The sequence below is a fragment of the Danio aesculapii genome, chromosome 9 (genome assembly GCF_903798145.1).
Source record: "Danio aesculapii chromosome 9, fDanAes4.1, whole genome shotgun sequence".
Taxonomy (NCBI): Eukaryota; Metazoa; Chordata; class Actinopteri; order Cypriniformes; family Danionidae; genus Danio; species Danio aesculapii.
The window spans coordinates 24,628,685-24,650,355 of record NC_079443.1 but is presented as its reverse complement, the minus strand read 5'-3'; the positions used below and the strand labels follow the sequence as shown (position 1 = coordinate 24,650,355).

At 35.8% G+C, this 21,671-nt stretch overlaps 1 protein-coding gene across 1 annotated transcript in view; it reads right to left on the bottom strand.

Annotated features, from left to right (window-relative positions):
• Positions 1 to 21,671, bottom strand: part of tmem163a (transmembrane protein 163a) — a 67,141-nt gene that overhangs the window by 11,967 nt on the left and 33,503 nt on the right. Inside the window, exons 3-6 of the mRNA XM_056465257.1 lie at positions 10,764 to 10,807; positions 10,437 to 10,528; positions 7,230 to 7,326; positions 319 to 430 (exon numbers count right to left, since the gene is read on the bottom strand). Coding sequence (XP_056321232.1) covers positions 319 to 430; positions 7,230 to 7,326; positions 10,437 to 10,528; positions 10,764 to 10,807 — 345 coding nt within the window. The remainder of the gene's footprint in view (positions 1 to 318; positions 431 to 7,229; positions 7,327 to 10,436; positions 10,529 to 10,763; positions 10,808 to 21,671) is intronic.

The following is a 21,671-nucleotide window of genomic DNA, read 5'->3' as shown; positions in this document are numbered from 1 at the left end:
TACAAATGATGTTATAATTATTTCAATGCATTTTTTGAGTTTTCAGGCAACTGCAACTACAATTTCTGGTTTCAGTTTTGGCTCAGAATTTTCCTTTAGGTGCATCACAAAAAATGATTATCTATAAAATATGTATACATACTATACAGTAACTATATAAACTATTTATGTTTAAAAAGTCAGGTAGTATCATGACGTTGTGAGCAACAACCTGAGCTGGAAAAAAAAAACCCTGATATGATGTGCTCATGACGTGTGTGTGTGTGTGTGTGTGTGTGTGTGTGTGTGTGCGTGTGTGTTTGTGTGTTTGTGTAATACCGTCAGTGATTAGGGCTCTGCTGGTCAAAACCCTTCCCAGCATGAACTTGGCAACAGCAAGAATGACACACATGAGGCCACTGACGATAGAAACGCTGAACAGAAAGTCATCCTGCAGGAGAGACAGACAGAAGAAATGATGCACTGAAAATACCAACGTGCCGACATTCAGTAATATAAATAGATCTTTCGAGTGTGCATCTGTAAGGCGACAGAGATGAAGTGCGGCTCATTTTAGGCACGAGTGAAAAGTAGCCAATTTAATATTTATTAAGGAACCGAAAAAAGCCTGGCATGATTGAAGACTAGATTAGATTAGACTAGATACCATGAAAAGTCACAAAATGGATTTATGTGGGCTTTGAATACACAGAAAAGCTTCCAATGGCTGTGAAACATGAACATTTCTATTTCAAAATTAAGACTTTTATCAGAAATAAGATGTTTTAGAGAGGTCATGAACTGAGAACACATAATTCCCTTGATTCTGTGACATATAAGAGCTCAAAGTAAAAATCTAGTCAAATGATGGAGTGGATTTTCTGATGGATGTCCACTCCAGGATGGAGTAACATGCATAATCTCTTATGTCTTCATGATTGTTAATAAAGCTGAATGTTTAAGAGCCTAAATTATATTATGACCTTAGTGTCATTCCACTTCAGGTTAAAACTGGAATATTATGTGTGTGATTGCTTTTCTGTATGCCAAATGTTTTGTTTCCTCAGGATCTACCAAGCCGGGTCAGAGGTCTTTTGATGACCTTTTGGGCCTAGGGTCCGTTCTTCGTACGTAGATTAATCAATTACCTGGATTTGGATATTGACGATTTGACATGATCCAGGATCGTTTCATTCTTCAAAACTCATCTGAGAGTTGTTGTCATAGAAACAGTTCTAGTTGCTCAAACCTGCTCGGCAGCAGGCTCATTTCATATAAACATGATTAGATCGGGTCAGTTCAAGCAAAGATAATACTGAAAGTATGTAGCGAATTCTGATATTTTCTTACAGTAGTTATATACACTTGAGAAAATAGTAAATATATATTTTAAACTATATATAAAGTTCAAAATATATATTAATAAAACGTATGAAATCTGCTCTCCAAAATAAATCCTGCTAACTGAGTAATCCACGTACGAAGAACAGACCCCTGGACTCTTGAAGGATTGTAAACAACTGTTATATTTGAGCTATTTGCCATTCTATGTGTTCATTCTATTAAGTAAATCTCTTTGTATGCAAGATATATTTTCTCTGTTTTAGCAAGCTGCCAGTTTGGGTGTTGATTGTACCAGTTTGAACCAGTTTTGATAAGACGGCTGAGCGTACTGGAAACAGCCTTGAGTAAGAAACAGATTGTACTTTGTGTGTATCTCTGTGTTCTATTCATTTGTGGATCAGTATTACAGGTCTGGGATCAACTCTAAATACCCAGAGTGGCTGACTTTTGTATGTCATAACAGTAAACATTGAAAGATATTGTTCGGAGTCATGCACACACACACATGCACATGGAAATTTAAGCCAACCAGGTATGTATGACGCAGTTAATAAAGTTATGTGCGAGTATAATATTGTTTTGAGAATGTAAGCAGAGCGGCCTATGAACTCATTGCAAGTGTTGAAGCTGGATTCTGCTGATGAAACTGGAAATTATCTTCAGCAAACTTTATTTTTTAATTAAATCTCTGACTCCGGCTTTTCTTCATCTGACAGACTGGTCATTTTTGGGTTAAAACTGCAGTTCTCCAACACAAGACTTTGTGATTCCTCTAAAATGAGCTTATATTAAAGGCCGTTTGAAGCACTTAGAAAACCACGGCTTATGCAATGCTCTGCTCCATTATGTCAAATGATTGATAAGCTCCAACTAAAAGGTTTACTTAATTTGAATAATTATTTAAATAAAAAACTGATTTGACTAAAAGATGATTCAATGATTCAATCACAAAGACTTTGCTTGTTTCATCACTTGGATGAATCAGCATTTTAGAGCAAATCTCTTAAATAAAGAATTCAATGACAAGTTTTTGTAGCTATGTGACAATACAAGACTAAAGGCTGAAGCTGTTTCGTAAGCATACATGTCAACTGCTCTATCTAGGTCAAACGCAGATCTGAATGATGACTGTGATTTGACTTCTCAAAGGCGTTCCAGACACAGTCAAATCATTGTCAAAGATCACATGTTTTTTTTATCGAAATTGTGATCTTTTGCAGCTCTAACTTACATAATCAATGAAACTAATAACCAACTTGACATAGTTTAACAATAAAAGACATGACAAGAAGAAAAAAAACAAAGACAAATGAACACTGACGATCTCCAAACCCTTTAAGCATCCTGAATAATAGACTAAATGTAAGCCTCGTAAACAATTGAAATGCATGAATGACCTTCATCAGTCTTCAGAATCAGTTTCATGTGAATCACAGATGAACAGACATTTTTGTCTCTCCTGCCTTCCTCTTTTCTCTCCAAACTAAGAGCGTCTGCTTTCCACCCACACAGAGATCCAGAAGGCATTTCTCCAGCATTTCCAATAACGCAGAGCTTCATCTCTGAGTAACAGCTAAGAGACGATGACTGTGTTTAAATTCAGACTTTCATCAACTGGCTAGTTAAGACTGGCAGTGTGGATGAACTGGACCACACTGTTTTCTGTATGAGAATACGGACAGCTAAGGTTTAATGAATGTGAGAAAGGAGAGTCAGGGCAACAAAATGAAAAAATGAAAAGTGCAGCACATTAAAGAAGGTGAAAACCATTCTCAGATAGCAGGAAGAGGCCTGACAGAGGAGATGGCTTTCGGCCAGCACAAATCCATCACTAAAGCGCCTTCATTAGCACTTATGAGGCAAAACAAGGTTTGAATGGCAAAATGAATTAAATAGACGGAATCTGGGATGACAGTTAATCTTACATCAGATCAGCTTGTCAGGAGACACTTTACATTTACTAGTTACTTCCTATTATGTAATTGTATTATAAAATGTAAAACACACACACAATTAAAAATTGGACAGATAATTACACCAATATATTTGTCTTTTTTTCTTCTTCTAAAATAAATGAGCTAATGATTAACAAAATGTTTTTAAGTAAATTATAAAAAACTGTATATGCTTATTGTACAGCTTAATAATAAGTCAGCATATGGAACCAATGGCACTTATGTAGCCAGTTAAATAAATATGTAAATGTTAGTATAGGTTATTATTCATATTTGAAGCAGAATATTCACATTTCACATTTAGAAGTAGTGAATTTTTATTACCATTTATATACAATTTTAAGTATTTATCCATATTTTAAATTATATTCATTCATTTTCTTTTCAGCCTAGTCTCTTTATTAATCCGAGGTCGCCACAGCGGAATGAACCGCCAACTTATCCAGCACATGTTTTATGCAGCGGATGCCCTTCCAGCTGCAACCCATCACTGGGAAACATCCATACACACCCACCCACATACATACACTATGGACAATACCCAATTCACCAATACTACATCTTTAGAATTATGGGGGAAACAGGAGGAAGGAAACCCAAGTAAACACAGAAGAACATGCAAACTCCACACAGAAATGCCAACTAACCCAGCAAAGGCTCGAACCAGCGACTTTCTTGCTGTGAGGCGAATGTGCTACCCACTGCGCCACCGCGTCATCCCCTAAATTAGATTCACTAATATTAAATATGACTATAAACTTGATTCATTTTGTTGTAGAGATCTTTGTGCAAGTTTTAAGCTTTAATTTAGTGCTATGTTGATGATTCAATTTAAATTTACCTAATTTAAGTTAGTTTCCACTGCACTGAAAGCTTCATTTCTCATTTTTTATTTCAGTTTTTTTTTAATGTCAATATTTAGCTTCAGCTTTATTTTCATTAATGCCAATTAAATTAGCTTAAAAGCTAATATAATTTTAAATAACAATAGTTATTTATAGTGTATAAATAATACCACACTGGAAAAGTGTTGCATGCAAAACTGTTGCAAACATTTTATTTGTGTTGAATTTAAACAAACAAATTAAATTGAGCAATGTTCAACTTAATTTGTTTGTTTAAATTCAGCCTAAATAAATTGTTTACAACCACTTAACGTAAAAAAAATTGAGTAAATCCAAGGAATCATCTTTGAGTAATTTTTTTCAGTGCAGTGCTTTGTGTAAGGGTTTTTTCCACTCCAGGTTTTATTTAATATTTTGTCAGGATCTTGCCACCTTGTTTAATTCTTTGCTTAATTTTTTAACAAAAAGAACTAAAGACGCCTGAATTTGTTTTTGGATCAGAAAGGCTTGTTGAGAGAGAAAGCTTTTTTGAAAACCTTTCAAATCCATTTAAACTATTTGTGGTGATTTTGGTGCGGTTGTATTGTAGTTTTGGATGCAGGAATTTTAGAGATTATTGTCCACTTATCATTCTGTTCATTCAGTAATCATGAGATTTCTCCATTCAGAGTTATCAACAGTGTTAAACTGTAGGATAATCACACATTTATTCACATATATGACATTTTTAACACAGCTCAAGTTGATATCATGAACAGTGGAACTCTATGGCCACTTCTCATGGTAGAGAGCAAGAGCACACCCATCAACACACTTTACTATTAAGGAAGTCACTAAAATTCAATACAATTCTAGCTGACTGCAAGTCTTATTTTTTTGTCCTGATGGTAGAAATGGGAATTTTCAGTGTTTTTAAAATTTTCCTTTGCAGCCTTTCTTTTACTAGCTTTGCTTGAGAGCTTTGTTCGTTTGCTTTTACCCCATTGTGATGAATCACTGACTGAGTTTGGCCTCGTATTTATAGCCCTGTATAACAGGAGGTCATGGTTGAAAAATATCTGGTTCTTAGTCACCCAGGTGTACTAAAATAATGTAATATGTAATATTGCACAAAAAAATCATAGGGCTTCTAATAATTATGACACACATTATTTATTTCCTTTTTTTTTTTTAAAAAAAGAAGACATGGCGGCGTGGTGGTGCAGGGGGTAGCGATGTCACCTCACAGCAAGAAGGTTGCTGGTTTGAGCCTCAGCTGGGTCAGTTGACATTTCTGTGTGGAGTTTGCATGCTCTCCCCGCGTTGGCGTGGGTTTCCTCCGGGTGCTCCGGTTTCCCCCACAGTCCAAAGACATGCACTATAGGTGAATTTGGTAAGCTAAATTGTCCGTAGTGTGTGCATGTGAATGAGAGTGTATGGGTGTTTCCCACTGATGGGTTGCAGCTGAAAGGCATCCGCTGCATGAAACATGTGCTGGATAAGTTGGTGGTTATTCCGCTGTGGCGACCCCTTATTAATAAAGGGACTAAGCTGAAAAGAAAATGAATGAATGAATGAATAAATGAATGAATGAATGAATGGAAAAAGCCATATTTCAATCATTTGTTCTCAATAAGAGAAGAGATGTTTAATTTAATATTAAAGTTAATATTTGGAACAAAATATCAAAAGTTTAATCACAGTCTTCTTTGCTCATATTTAAGAAGGAGTATATTATTAGTATAATATTAGTGGAGGCCACTTTTTATATTAAATCAGGATACTCATGGAGAGAAAGAATAAATAAGAGAAATGAATACTATAAACTATTAACTTTTAATGATAATTTTTTTTTTTTCCTTTTTCCGTTGTTGACCATTGGCAGTCTGAAAGTACATGTCACCTCTTTAATCAAAGAAAATCTAAATGCAAATGAGTGTTTTCACTCAGTGTTTATTTTCTGGCTGGGACATGGCAGTTTCTGTGCTTTTCATCTTCTCAGACTATGAAATGCTAATGAGCATGAGGAAATCTGGAGTCAGGCATAGACGCCGGTGACAGAAATAATAATAGGTGTCTGGGATCTGTTATGGCAGCACAGCGTGAGGGTCAAGATTGAGTTTACATCACTGTCCACTGCAGTTTACATGATGAATCTGTTATATATAGAATATCATTCATTCATTCATTCACTCATTCTCCTTCGGCTTAGTCCCTTTATTTATCAGGGGTTGCCACAGCGGAATGAACCACCAACTTACCAGCATATGTTTTACACAGTGGATGCCCTTCCAGCCACAACCTAGTACTGGGAAACAGCCATTAATTCTCATTCACACTCATACACTACGGCCCATTTAGTTCAATCAATTCACCAGTACCACATGTCTTTGGAAACCTATACCACATATCTGGAGCACTGGTAGGCACCCACGCGAACATAGAGAGAACATGCAAACTCCACACAGAAACGGCAACTGGCATAGCTGGGGCTCAAACCAGCAACCTTCTTGCTGTGAGGCAGCACTGCTAACCACTGAGCCACCGTGCCACCCATAGCATATCATATTAAAGGCAATTTTTTCACAGCCTATTTGAGTTATATTTACCAAGGTTTCAAAATTAGTGAAGGGCACTGTAGTAGTTTTTGATGCAGAGACAACCGTAAGTTTACAGACTTGAATATCCATTAACATTTTGTTGGTAGAAGATCATAGAAATATAGTTCAGTAATGTCACAGAAGAGATGTATCAGCCCTCAGGGAATAATCAGCGGTGTAAAAGAGATGAAAATAGAGACGGATTAAATCACACCACTATTAATCACCACCTCTGAAATGATGATGCCACAGCTCTTTGGAAAGGTGCCAGTCTTTGATTAATTAAAGGATAAAGACTGAACACGCTGCTGTTAGTTGCACATGACAGCTGGAAAAATCCACATCTGACCTGCAAGATCAAATTCGGCAGCGTGCAAAGTGTTTATCATTTTTAAGAGTCAGAAGAATTAGACGTTATTAGACACTAAGATAACTTGTGTGTATTTGATTACGGTTGTGTGTGTGCGTGTATGAAGTTGTCAGATTTGCTGAGAATTGTAAACATGACACACTGTCCTTGAACTCACCACTTCAGGCAGAAGTTTGGTGGCCAGATCATGGATGGCCTTCCCCAAAATACACAGAGACGATAAGATGAAGATCACCCCCAGTATCACACATGCTCTGTGGGTGGAGAAAAGCAGAAAACTTGTAAACCTCATGCAGTTTAATTATTTAATGTTTTGATTATCTGATGTGATGCAAAAGAAGATTCAAAATCTAGAAGATCAAAAAAATGTAAAAACAAATATTTCCTTAAGTCAAAAAGTAAAACATTTGTTATTTATATATATATATATATATATATATATATATATATATATATATATATATATATATATATATATATATATATATATATATATATATATAGTTGATAGCCGTGCAATATTCTGCAAATAACAGCTCTCGTCCAGCCTTTTCACCCTTCACCCTTGTGTATTACTCCGCCCACATACAGCGACAAGCAGAGGACACTCTACAGTTGACAAATATTGCTGCTGTTGGACAACATAATGTGCTTTTGAGGCTTTTGAAGGCAAGAATGTAGTTGTTTAGATTGCAACTATGCAGTTAATTTATAAGGATAGTGTCTATTTTTAAATATTTATCATTTTGGAGCATTTGGATTTAGTGCATCGGCTGCCATCAGCCTGTCTGAGAAGACCAAAGAAACTGATGGTTGATGTTCTGCCACAAGATGGTGACAGAGACGGCATAATAAGTGCTTAGGGGAGAAAAACAGCATTTTCTCAGTGTAAAATTTCAAACTATTTCTGAACAAATCATTATAAATCAGGTAAGTGATATTCTGAGTCGACCTCTCTCTTTTGTATGTTGTAGTGCTGTATTTATACCACAGAAACTGATAGTGTTTGCTTTGCTCTGGCTTTTTCGGGGTTAATTATTGTGAAATCCCGATTGCAACAGAGAAATACTGGGAAATCTTTGTAGACTGATGGCATTTCATGCCGTTCAGCCTTATAATCTTAAAATGTGAGCAAAATCACCTGTTTGTCATGACTTTAGACATTATATGTGTATATATATATTCATTCATTCATTCATTTTCTTTTCGGCTTAGTCCCTTTAATAATCTGGGGTCGCCACAGCGGAATGAACCGCCAACTTATCCAGCACATGTTTTACGCAGCGGATGCCCTTCCAGCCACAACCTATCTCTGGAAAACAACCATACACACTCACTCACACTCTTACACTATGGACAATTTAGTCTTCCCAATTCACCAGAACCGCATGTCTTTGGACTGTGGGGGAAACCGGAGCACCCGGAGGAAACCCATGCTAACGCAGGGAGAACATGCAAACTCCACACAGAAACGCCAATTGACCCAGCCGAGGCTCGAACCAGTGACCTTCTTGGCGACCCTACTCCGCCACTGCCTTGCCCGTGTATATATACATAGCTTTGATATATAGCCGAGTAGCTTTGATTTATATATATATATATATATATATATATATATATATATATATATATATATATATATATATATATATATATATATATATATATATATATATATATAAAATCAAAGCTACTCAATGCTGTATATTTTTGTAGCTGATATGGGTTCAAGGTTGAAAAAAATGACAGTGCTTTGGTTTTTATAATAAACCTACAAAAACCAACTGTATGTGAAGCACATGGAAACTGCTCACAATACACCTTCAGATTCTTGATGACAAGTGGCCACTGCTACAAGACTTGCAATTCTTCTCCAGTATTGCACTATAAATCTACCTTTTTGACACGTCGACCAGAGAAATGAGATTCACAAGCCCCCACAGACTGAGGATGAATCCAGCAGCACAGGCCTTTATCAATGTAATACGTCTCAAATTGAGACAGCCAAGGTGAATGCCAGAAACAGACTTAAGGCAAGAGCCTGCAGTTAAACGGGCAGAAAATGAATATTTAGCTAACATTTATCACTATTCCTCCTTAATTTATTCATTACATTTAGATAATTTAATAATTTTTAAAAATAAATCAGTTTGTTTAGTTTGTTTATTTTATTTTGTTTAAATGATATCTGTAAATCAGTCCAATATCATGAGAAAAAATATTTTAATTTATATTAATTCATGTTTTTTATTCATATAAAAAAGAATGAGTTTAAAAGGAGGCGCGTTCTCAAACTCATTCATTCATTTTCCTTCGGCTTAGTCCCTTTATTCATCAAGGGTCACCACAGCGGAATGAATTGCCAACTATTCCAGCATATGTCTTAAACAGCGGATGCCCTTCCAGCTGCAACCCAGTACTGGAAAACATCCATACACACTCATTCACACTCATACACCAAGGCCAATTTAGTTTATCCAATTCACCTATATCGCATGTCTTTGGACTGTGGGGGAAACCGTGTTCGCCTGTGTTCTCAAACTCCACCCCTAAATCAATCCCTAAATGGGGAATGAGCAAATCCTGCTAAAATATACAAATAAGACAAATTAATAAGAATTAGCCATTAAATCCAAAATTTACTAATTGCATTGTGTTGGTTTAAATATTCAAATAATGCATTATTTAATTACACATGCACCAATTTGCATACATTTAGCACAATAGATACTGGATGATGTCAAGTTCAAAACTGACACATTAGAGACCTAAAAGTTTTTATCACTCCATAATACTCTAAACATCCAGAAAATTATATGTAATATAACATTAGGCAAATTAAGATGGAACAATATTCTCTATCCATTCTCTTATATGAACAATGTGGAGATTTATGGCTCACTACAGGAGAAAAAAACTCATTTTGAGAATACAACCTTAAAAAAATCCAATGTAATTAAACCTGACAGATACAAATTGATAATGTGTGACAAAAAACAAACATTCAAAGATGTATTTTGGATGTTTTCTTTACATTAGACTGAAAAGAAAAACACATTTATAAAAAATCTGAAATTTTAAAACTGACATGTGCATGAAAAAAATGGTGTTGTTGTTTTTGCCTTCAGTGTTTTGCCATACCAAATGTGAATTTAGTTGAAAGTGACGGGACTGTTTTGAGATGTTCTTCCACAGTCCCAAATGTACCAAGAGCTCAGACAGTGATGTCTTGAGTGATATTTTAATATGTTGACAATGTGTTGGTCACAAAGGTAGCATTGTTCATCATTTGAGTGATTCGCTGCAGGTTTGTGTGGCAAGCAGTGGCCTATATAGCAGAGACAGCTCGTCTTTGTTTACTCACATGTATTCTCTATGGGCCGAGTGCACTGCTGCAGCGTTGCTGTAGCGCCACAGCACTATAATGGAGGAAAGCACATCTAACGTCGCATCAAACTGAAAAACAACAATGATTCTTCATTGCTTCACCTTCATGAATGCACGTTCTACAGATGTTCATTCCACTGTCAAAGAGCATTCAGCCCAATGACATATAATTCCACATATTATTGCCAAAACAATTAACTCCTGCATTAATGTAACTCTGATCTCATATATTGATAATGAATTAATATTTATTTTTCAAGACAGAAATATGAATATTTGTAATGACACTGAAGATTATACTTACTGCGAATCCAAACGCTGAAGCACTGTGTCTCATGAAGGATACAGCTAGAAGAAGAAATAGAAGAGAAAGACTGTGGGTAAGTCAAAATTTTTTGTGAATGTTTGTTTTGAAAATAGTATGGAAATACTGTGCACATATTATATTATATTATATTATATTATATTATATTATATTATATTATATTATATTATATTATATTATATTATATTATATTATATTATATTATATTATATTATATTATATTATATTATATTATATTATATTATATTATATTATATTATACATCTCTCCTGCTTCAGGATGACTGTTTACTATGGGCACTACAGCATATTACCAAGTGTATGTGCAAGTGTCGTATTGCCCATAGTAAATGTACACTTTGACCTGACATGGAAAAAAGACAAAGGCAAACAAAGTCGTTTTCACAATTTTTGGCACACAATAGTCTTCTTAGACACAGTCACATGACATGTTTTAACAGTGTTTCTGATTCCTTTTTTAGACTTTGAACATCTCTGTTACTGTCTATGGAGGATGAGAGAGCGCTCAGATTTCATCTAAAATATCTTCATTTGTCTTTCAAAGAAAAGTGAAGATCTTAGGGGAATGAAATGACATGAGGGTGAGTAAGTAAAGGAATAGTCCACCCAAAAATTCAAATTCTGCCCTCATTCCCTCATCTTTCACATGTCCTACTTGAGTTTCTTTTCTTCTGTTGATCACAATGAAGATTTTTTGAAAATTTTTGATAGATGGCATCCATTGACTTTCATAGTACTTTTTTTTCTGCAGCAGCAGCCAGCATTCTTCAAAATATCTTCTTTTGTGTTCAACAGTAGAAAGAAACTCATAAAGGTTTAAAACCACATGAGAGAGATTAAATGATGAGGTAATTTTAATTTTTGGTTAAAACTATCCCTTTATTGACAGACTTTTCGATTTTTTGGGCGAACTAACCCTTTAATAATTGCTATCGGGATGTGAAGAAACGTTCAACCAGCATAACAAAAACAGTCAACACAGGGAAAAAAATTAATTGCTTTTGGCAAGGCTAGTGAGAGGCTTGTTACCATAGTGAAACACCACTGAGAAGTACATGTTCACAAAACAACAGGTCATTTACAAAACAGCCCCATTGTATGATTGGGGCCATTGTTAACCGGTGAAAGTGTAGCTGTCAAAATCCCTTGTTACGTTTATTAGAATCAGACTGCAGAGTCGACTCACTCCTTGGTTTGCATCTATTAAAATGTGAATGGAAAAAGGCTGCCCGCTGTGTTTTGGCTTTTTTGACAAAGCTCTGTGACTGCAGAGATGTGAGGCGTGAGCTTGCATTTGTGAGCCTCTATTTGCTGCCCCTCTTGAGTGGAGATCTCTCACTGTTCCATTGATCTCCAACTTTAAAGACAGACTCGAGCAGCACGTGTCATAGCAACAGAGCAGTGCACTCTGCGCCATGTCTGACAATGCCCTTGAAACACAGTCCTGATCCAAACCTGTTGCTGAAAACACATGGAGAGTTTCAACTAATGAAACTAAATGAGGATGCTTAAGATCCTATTACTGATGTTGACATGGACTATGTGTTGAAAAATAGCCTGCGATGAATCAGTGGAGTGTTTTGGCACTGGCATTGTGGTCAGTACAAATGCTACAGTGATGAGACCAGGCCGAGGGTCAAGTGTGGCCAAAATAGTGTTTTATAACTCTTGATCAATACAGATTTGGCAAGGCTGCGAGAAAAACAATGTATCTCTTAAAAAATAGTTGAATCTTTTCTGCAGCAAAACACTAAAGAAGATTTTAAGCTGAAACCGAGATCCTTGGTAATTCAAAAACTGCTTGTCAACAGCTACAGTCACTTCAAGAGTCAAGAAAACACATATAAGTACGTGGATTAAATGATTATTTTGTTATTACAATAATATTATATCCTTTAAATCACAGCCTCAGTGAACAGCTCTGAAATATTGTCAGTAGTCATAAGTATTAGGGCTGTGCAATATATCATTTAAGCATCGATATCGCTATGTTTGTATCCGTATATGTTGAGTCTGGATTGTAGTTGATCAGACACAGTTCAGAACAGATTAGATTTGTGGAGTCACTGCATAGTTTAACCATAACAGAGCTAAAGCTGATCATCTGCATGATTTTCAAGCCTTTTTTTACTGTGAGAATTTCATGAGTAGCAAGAAATTCTTTGTAATGTCAATAAAGATTATTTAAAAAATTATTTATACAATGAATTTCATATTATTTTATGTTGTTATTTCTGTATTTATATGCTTGAATACTGAAAAGATTCCCCAGAAAAACATATAGCACTGTTTATTGAATTTTTATCTTTGCTCTGTTGTATTTATAAATGCTTGAAATGTATTACATTTTAAAAAGATTTGATCATCCCAATTGATCTAAACTAATGAAATATTTAAAAATTGAGCAATTCAAATAATTTGGTGAAATTATATTCAAATCGCAATTTATGTTGCAGAAAAACAAAATAAAAGTCTCTTCTTCAAAGCCCTAATCAAGAGAAAAGTCACCATAAATGGCCTGATGCTCAGTAAATTAATTGTACACTTTCAGGTTGGGTGAACTGTCCCTTTAAGAACCTTAAAAACCCACAGAAACTTTCCAGTCTATAAAAGACAAGTCAAGTCGCCTTGATTTCAGTAACACTTTATACTAGCTTGCACATTGTGCTAAAACATAAACATGCAAAGAAATAGTCAATTGCACAGTTCAATCAATTTAAAACAAGAACATCGAGTTCAGAACATCAAGCAGTTTCAGAAAGCTGATTTTCACTTCCAATTAGTTCTGTCAAGATTTAGTTCAAATCATGCAAACGTCAATTTTTAGGGCACTTGTTGAAATGGTCATTCATTCATTCATTTTCTTTTCGGCTAGTCCCTTTATTAATCAGGGGTCGCCACTGCGGAATTAACAGCTAACTTATCCAGCATCTGTTTTATGCAGCGGATGCTCTTCTGGCCGCAACCCATCACTGGAAAACACCCATACACACTCATTCACACACATACACTACGGCCACTTTAGCTTAACCAATTGGCCTCTAGCACATGTCTTTTGGACTTGTGGGGAAAACCGGAGCACCCGGGAGAAACCCACACCAACATGGGGAGAACATTTAAACTCCACACAGAAATGCCAACTGACCCAGTTGAGGCTGGAACCAGCAACCTTCTTGCTGTAAGGTGACAGTGCTACCCACTGCGACATCGCACCGCCCGTTGTTGAAATAGTCATTGGAAAACTTATTACTTATTACAAGACTTCTAAACTGACTAAAATCCACACTTAAATTGCAATCAATGTAAATGAAGTCACCGTATCATACCCTCATCCAATAAAGGGGTACAGGATGTGATTCAACTGTAGTCCTGTTCTAACACCAAAATGCCCTTCATACCTTCAAAATGTAGATTTTAAATAGATTTCTTTTCACACTAACAGTGTGTTCATTAGATGCTGTCTAGACTAGACCAACAAAACAAAGCACAGGCTTGCTTCTGCAGTCGGTATTATAGCCTTTAGTCTCTACTCTGCCTTTTTATAGAAATCAAATCAATTCAGTTCAGCTGTACATGAGACTGTTACAGTGAGGCAGTGTTCTTCTGTTCCATAGAGCAAGCATTGTATAGCCGCAAGAATGATCTTCTATAAAATAAAACAGTTTGTCATTGCTTTTGTTTTTGTTATTAAAAATGAACCACAAACAAAGTATTTGGATAAGGCTTTAATTGTCTGGGTTACAACACAATATGTGCTAGGATCTATCTTCTTCATTTTGTTTATAAAAGTTAAGACGTTTAATTGTTCGTTTATAGCATTTCTAAATTTATTGATATTGATAAAAAATTGTTTTTTAATGGTACAATTTTACAGTGTGACCAAAATAAGGCATTTAATTAAAAAGGTATAAAATTAAGGTGAGAAATATCAGAAACTAAATTTTTTAGAAAAATATCTTTAACAAGTAATGCCCCTGATTTTATACCAAGTGACAACTTCTCACTCTCTACCATGAAACCAATACAGATGTTACTGAAACTGCAATTCATCCACTGGCCACTAGGGGATGGCTCCAGAATTGAGCAAATTCTCATACACTGCTATTTTGACCGGTCAATTTTACAGCAGAAAAAAAGGTGTTTAAAACCTGGTAAAAAAAAAAGGTTTGGTGTGACTCAATGTATTAAAGCTGTGTTTTTAAAAGGCCAAAATCAGTAAACACATAATTATTAATATAGTATACAAGCAAGCACATGTGGTCAGAACACAAATGAGTAACGTTAATGTCTAAGTAAAATGCATTTCCAGTTCCGCCCACACCCCACCATTTTGGTTACCCAGGAAAGATGGCAACTCCTGGCCTGGCCTACTTGAAGCTTCATTTGCACTCTTCAGAAAGCTATGGGTGACATCAGGAATACTATATCCACATGTTTAACAGTCTATGTTCGATACCCAAGAAAAAAAAATGGCTTAGAAGAAACATGAAATACCGGGTTCCAAAATTATAGAATGTTTTTTTTAGTGCAACTAAATATAAAACCTTGTGATATTATTACAAATTACTATTGTAAACCATGAAAACATGAATAACATTTTGTCAAAGTTTGTAATTTTGATGTGTATGAATTAAGAACAGTCACAAAGTGCCTTGAGGCTACATTTAATTAGAGTAAAACAAATAAACATCATAAAAAATTATTTTGTACGTTACTGTTGCTAATAAAATGAATCAACCTCTAATTAAGAAATACACACAAATGCATTGCATTTATTGCTGGACTGGATGCAGGCCCAAAATAGGGGGGTCATAATGCTAGAATGCATAAATAATTGTATGCACAATAACTGATGTGCTGATGACATTTACAAACTAATGTGAGCAATAAATTTATATATACATGCCTGACTGGAAAAGATAGCATTCACATTTGTCCTGGCCTAAATGCATATGAAATACTCCTCAAACTTGTGCACACAGACAGTAACGTGACGATCAAAGGATGCAGTGAGTGTAGCTGTGGCAGAAGAAAGATGCCGGAGGAAGTAGGTCAAAAGGAGTATGAATGTCTCCATTCCTGTAATACATCCATATTAACAATAATATAAAATAAAATAATGGTGGCACGGTGGCTCAGTGGTTAGCACTGTTGCCTCACAGCAACAAAATGGTTCAGTTGGCACTTCTGTGTGAAGTTTGCATGTTCTCCCCGTGTTCGTGTGGGTTTCCTCCAGGTGCTCCGGTTTCCCCCACAGTACATAGACATGCACTATAGGTGAATTGAATTAACTAAATTGGCTGTAGTGTATGGTTGTTTTCCAGTGCTGAGTTGCTGCTGGAAGGGCATCCACTGCATAAATATGCCGGAATAGTTTGCAGTTCATTCCGCTGTGGTGACTCCTGATAAATAAGAGACTAAGCTGAAGGAAAATGGATGAATGAATAAATAAAATAAAATCACAGGATGTAACTACAGGATTTTGTTCAATAATCAAATATTGATGTGGTGCTCAGGCGTGGCAATACTTGCAGTTGTTCTGTGGATCTTATAAAGTCTCTGCTGGAAACTGGAGGTGGGAAGTGTAGGTTGTCCCAGATTTGTGGCTTCAGGATATTTCTGCAAAGTTAGTTCCATGTACAAAAGCACAAAAGCAAATCTCCCTGTTGGGGGTTTGCTAACAAGACTCAAGACATCTATTAACAGGAGCAAAGCTGTAGAGGACGGGGCAGATGGCTGGCACATCTCTGATTCACACTTAGTCACTTTTTCACTTTCAGTCTCTCCCGGTCTCAGGTGTTCGGTCCAAAATCTCTTTCAAGGAAGCTCAGTTAATTCTGTGGCCTTACTTACAATGCCTCCAGGCAGCTATTTCAGGCATGCAATAGCAGCTGCAATTTGTTTTTAAAATTGGAAATAGCGGAATCACCAAAACCGCTTTCCAAACTCACATTCAAATACATATTTCAAATCCACAATAAAATCTGACACAATATCTCAAATAACATAAAAACCAGTGTCATTAATGGTGCTTCCACCATTTTGCATGTGGAGTCCAGAGCATACATCTCAGGTTTCTATGGGAACCGGAGCTTCTAAGAGCAGCTGCAATGATGCAATAACTTACTAATTGGCTGTTTATTTAACTGTATGATCACATTTACCATTGCTTGGCAGTTTATTGTCAACAAAACTCATTTCAAAGGGAATTATCATGCAATTGGGAAAGTCATGTGAGGGTGAAAGGTTTTGCTATGTTGATTTCAAAACAGGTTCAATTTGTCCATGGAGATTTGGTCTAACCTATTGATTAAAAAGATATTAGCTGCCTAAATCTGGACTATTTGAAATGTTTTTCTCCAAAAATCTTCATTTCTTTTTGGCTAAAGAGAAAAATAAAGTTGTACACAAACAGGCATGCAAGGATTATAGATTTTAGTTGTACGAATATAGTCTGAGGAATAATCATGGTTATCACGATTATTAAGCATTCATTAACTTCAAAACTAGTTTAGAAAATCACATGGAAACTCTGTATATTTTAGAGTGTTATTTGTTGCTGCTCAGTGATCAATTAATACTACAATAATAATACAATTACATAATGATAATATTAATAATAATAATACAGCACAAAATAATAATTAAAAAACAAACAATAGTCCATTTCTCTTTGGACTAAAAAGTGAAATTTTTTTGGCATTTATGTCAAATAATTTTACACTGAGAATAAATTAAAAAACAATGAATGAATTAATAATTAAAAATTTTGTCTAATGTAAAACTAAGCAACATATTAGCGAAGCATTTCCTTTTTAAAGAGGACAAATGTAGTCAAATGATGCTGAACCTCTGTCTTTTGATCAACTATATCACACAATCATTTGGCATTTTCATTTTCTTTTTGGACCAGATTAGAAATGTTTATATTCCATACAAAGTTTGAAGCTGAACGGTCAGTTCTTGTCACGTCACTCTTGATGAGCTCGCACCATTCTGAAAGTAGATGTTTTCAACTACGTATGCCAGGAAAGTGCACCACTCGCACGTCACGTGCAAGCCACGCACTTCCATTGTAAATAACAAACTTGCGGCGTGCAAAAGACGCGATATGTGAACAACCCTTTACATGCAGTGTGTAAGTGGGGTCAGTTTATAGCCTCAGCCATAGGTAATCCAGTGTGCGTGCGTAATAGCCTCTGTGTACAAGCTCAGAACTTTAAACTAGTTTGTTTAGTTGCAGCAGTTTTGTTCTGTGCAGAAACATGGTGTTGAGAAGCCTTTACAATTAATTAACTGTGACGAATTAAACTGCGTTTAAAAGTAAAATAGGTTAACTATTGTATCCCAATACAGACCCTCTAGTTTTCGTAATTTCTTTTGTGATTTTTCACGATAAAAACAATATAAACATATATATAGTTGAAGTCTGAATTATTAGCCCGCCTTTCTTTTTTAAATATTTCCCAAATGATGTTCAACAGAGCAAGGAAATTTTCCCAGTATGTCTGATAATATTTTTTCTTCTGGAAAAAGTCTTATTTGTTTTATTTCAGCCAGAATAAAAGCAGTTTTTGAATTTTTAAAAACCATTTAAAGGTCAAAATTATTAGCCCCTTTAAGCTCTTTATTTTTTCGATAGTCTACAGAACAAACCATTATCATACAATAACTTGCCTAATTACCCTAACCTGCCTAGTTAACCTAATTAACCTAGTTAAGCCTTTAAATGTCACTTTAAGCTGTATAGAAGTGTCTTGAAAAATATCTAGTGAAATATTATTTACTGTCATCATGGCAAAGATAAAATAAATCAATTATTAGAAATGAGTTATTAAAACTATTATATTTAGAAATGTTTTGAAAGAAATCTTCTCTCCACTAAAAATAAATTGGGGAAAAAAATAAACACGGGGGCTAATAAATCCGGGGGGCTAATAAAAACAAAGCTTCTTTATTTTGGTCTCTTGTCAAGACAAGAAAACAGGTCTAAAATGGTAGGGATTAAGCCAAAGGAAGGTTGTATCATTTTTATGCACGAACTTTATAATATGGTTTGGAATTTGACGTTTTATGAGATTATTTACATTTTTTGAGATTAATTTGTTTTTAATGAAGAATTTTGCAGGATTGCAAAAAATTGCGACTTTTTGTTGATTTTGCGTTGGATTCAGCGATTGCGAAATCACGAAAAACTAGGGGGTCTGCAATACACATAACAATTAAAGGGCCTGAATGTCAGCAAAAATCAGAATATTTTTGGGTGAACTGTTCATTTAAGTATTTCCATTATTGTAATTGCACTGAAAAAAGAATGGTCTTGCTTCAAATCTGTTCTTTCCCATAGAGCAAAGTCAATGAGGCAACGAGGATGAGTGAATTATGATTTTTTTGGGGAGGACTATACCTTTAATTAGACTCTACATTGTTTGAGCATTTTCAAAACAATAACCTTGCACTGGTCAATGAACTGTTAAAGCAGTATTTTCATTCCACTGAAAAAAAAATGGAGATGAACTCTACAGAATGGCACTAAGATTGTAAATGACCTTTTGTAATAAATGAGAAATGATGGGAGAAGCCCTCTCTCAGTGCTTCAGGCCGATAATGGCCTCCGCTCCTGTTTTTCATCACACTAATCCCCGTCTCAGAGGAGCGGAGCTGACTGTGGATGTCGCCCTGTTGTAAGACAGTGTGTGCTGTGAATTTTAAAGAAGGGTAAAGTCTGCTTTCAGTGAAACAAAAAGCAGGATATGCTGCTTTCTGTTGATCAGATTTCTGAAGGCAGAACTGTTTAAAAGCAGTAAACTGATGTATGCCAGAGTTTCTTTGTGTACCTAAGGGAATAGTTCACTCAAAAATAAACATTTGCTGTTAATTTACTCACCCTCAGGAAAGCAGAAACTGTGGTTTATTTAGTACAAGTTAATGCACACTAGGCTTGGGCAGTATCCAAATTTTAATACTCTCTAACCTCCTCTTCATTTTACCTCAGTATACGGTATTACCGTGCATAATAAAAAAAAAAAAATGATGTAAGGCTTAGACAGCGTCACTAAACTGTTGGCTTGTGCCTAAACCATTCAGAAATGGAATACCATTTATGCGACCTTAGGTGTGAGGTATTTTCATCCCTCGCAGTCAAATTTTTGTTGCACAACTTGCAAATTGCCTCATCTGTATTTACCGGCTCTCTCTTCTCGTTCTGTCGAAACCCGAATTACTGCCAAACTGCAGAAGTTGTGTTCTTTTTCGAGACCAGGTCACTTAGTGCGTGACTCGACGTCTTTCCCCACCACACATACACATTTTTAGGCATTAAATTAATTATATTTAATATTTAATCCTTTTCTCAGTTGTATTGTTTTTAATGATGGGATAACAGTATTGAAACTAAAACCGTTGCTATTTTTAGATCCCGCGGTATACCATATTACCGCTTTACCACCCAAGCCAAAAGCACACCATTTCTTTGAGAGTCACAAACAGAGGCGAAACTAAATTAACACCCACGGCTCCAGACTAAAACAAAGGGACTGTGCTGGAAACTGAACCTTATTTACAACATTATTACCTTAAAATGGCCTGGGCAAGCAGTCCTGAGCATGTGCAGGATAGTCTGAAGTGCATGCTTTATGATGCATAATAAGGTAAATTCACACATGGTTTCCTGCTGTTTGTTTAAAGCATCCAGGATAAGCACGAATAAGCCATAGTAGAAATCATGCCTCCAATTCAATTCACTGCTGAACTTTCCCACTGTATAATCTGTAGCTCACTTGTGAATCTATTTTACAAGAGATGTTTTCATCATTTATTATTTTGCTTCATTACCTTAGTGCATCATTATTAGTCAAAGGTATTAATTTTTGCTTTGCCTGTATACAGACAGGAGGTTAAGGAGTTGGCTGTCTGGTGCAGTCACAACAACCTGGAGCTCAACACGCTCAAAACAGTGGAGATGATAGTGGACTTCAGGAGAAACCCCCCTGCTCTCCCCCCACTGAGCATCATGGACAGCATTGTGGCAGCAGTGGAGTCATTCAGGTTCCTGGGCACCACCATCTCTCAGGACCTGAAGTGGGACACTCACATTGACTCCATTGTCAAAAAAGCTCAACAGAGGCTGTACTTTCTTCGTCAGCTGAGGAAGTTTAACCTCCCAAAGAAGCTGCTGAAACAATTCTACACCTCCATCATTGAATCAGTCATCTGCACATCAATAACTGTCTGGTTTAGCTCAGCTACTAAATATGACCTCCATAAACTACGTCGAATAGTTCGGACTGCTGAGTAAATCACTGGTACAACCCTTCCTACTCCCCAAGAACTGTACTTATCCAGAGCGAGCAGAAGGGCTGCCAAAATCACTCTGGACCCCTCACACCCAGCACACTGCCTCTTTGAACTTTTACCTTTTGGTCGACGCTTCAGAGCACTGCGCACCAGAACAGCCCGACACAGAAACAGTTTCTTCCCTCCGGCAATCCATCTCATGAACAATTGATGATAATAATCGTGGAACCAACATCACTACTTGCTATACACTTTTATACACATATACACTTTATTTAAAAGTGCTGGTAGCCATTGACCTGCATTTTCTAAATCACAGATGACCACAGTTTAAGCTTTTATTGCTCTACAGAGGAAAGAAATGGTTTACATGTATATAATTTAATATCATTTTTTTTAAATATACCTTTAAAATTGTGATTCAAGATGTTCCAGGGATTCATTTTTAATAGCTTATTTATGGCTCAATTTAGCTAATTTGTTACTCTAAAGGAAATTTTCTGAGTTGATGACTGGGTGAATCAGTAGCCTGTGTCTCACTATAACTACTGTAATATATTTGAAATCAATT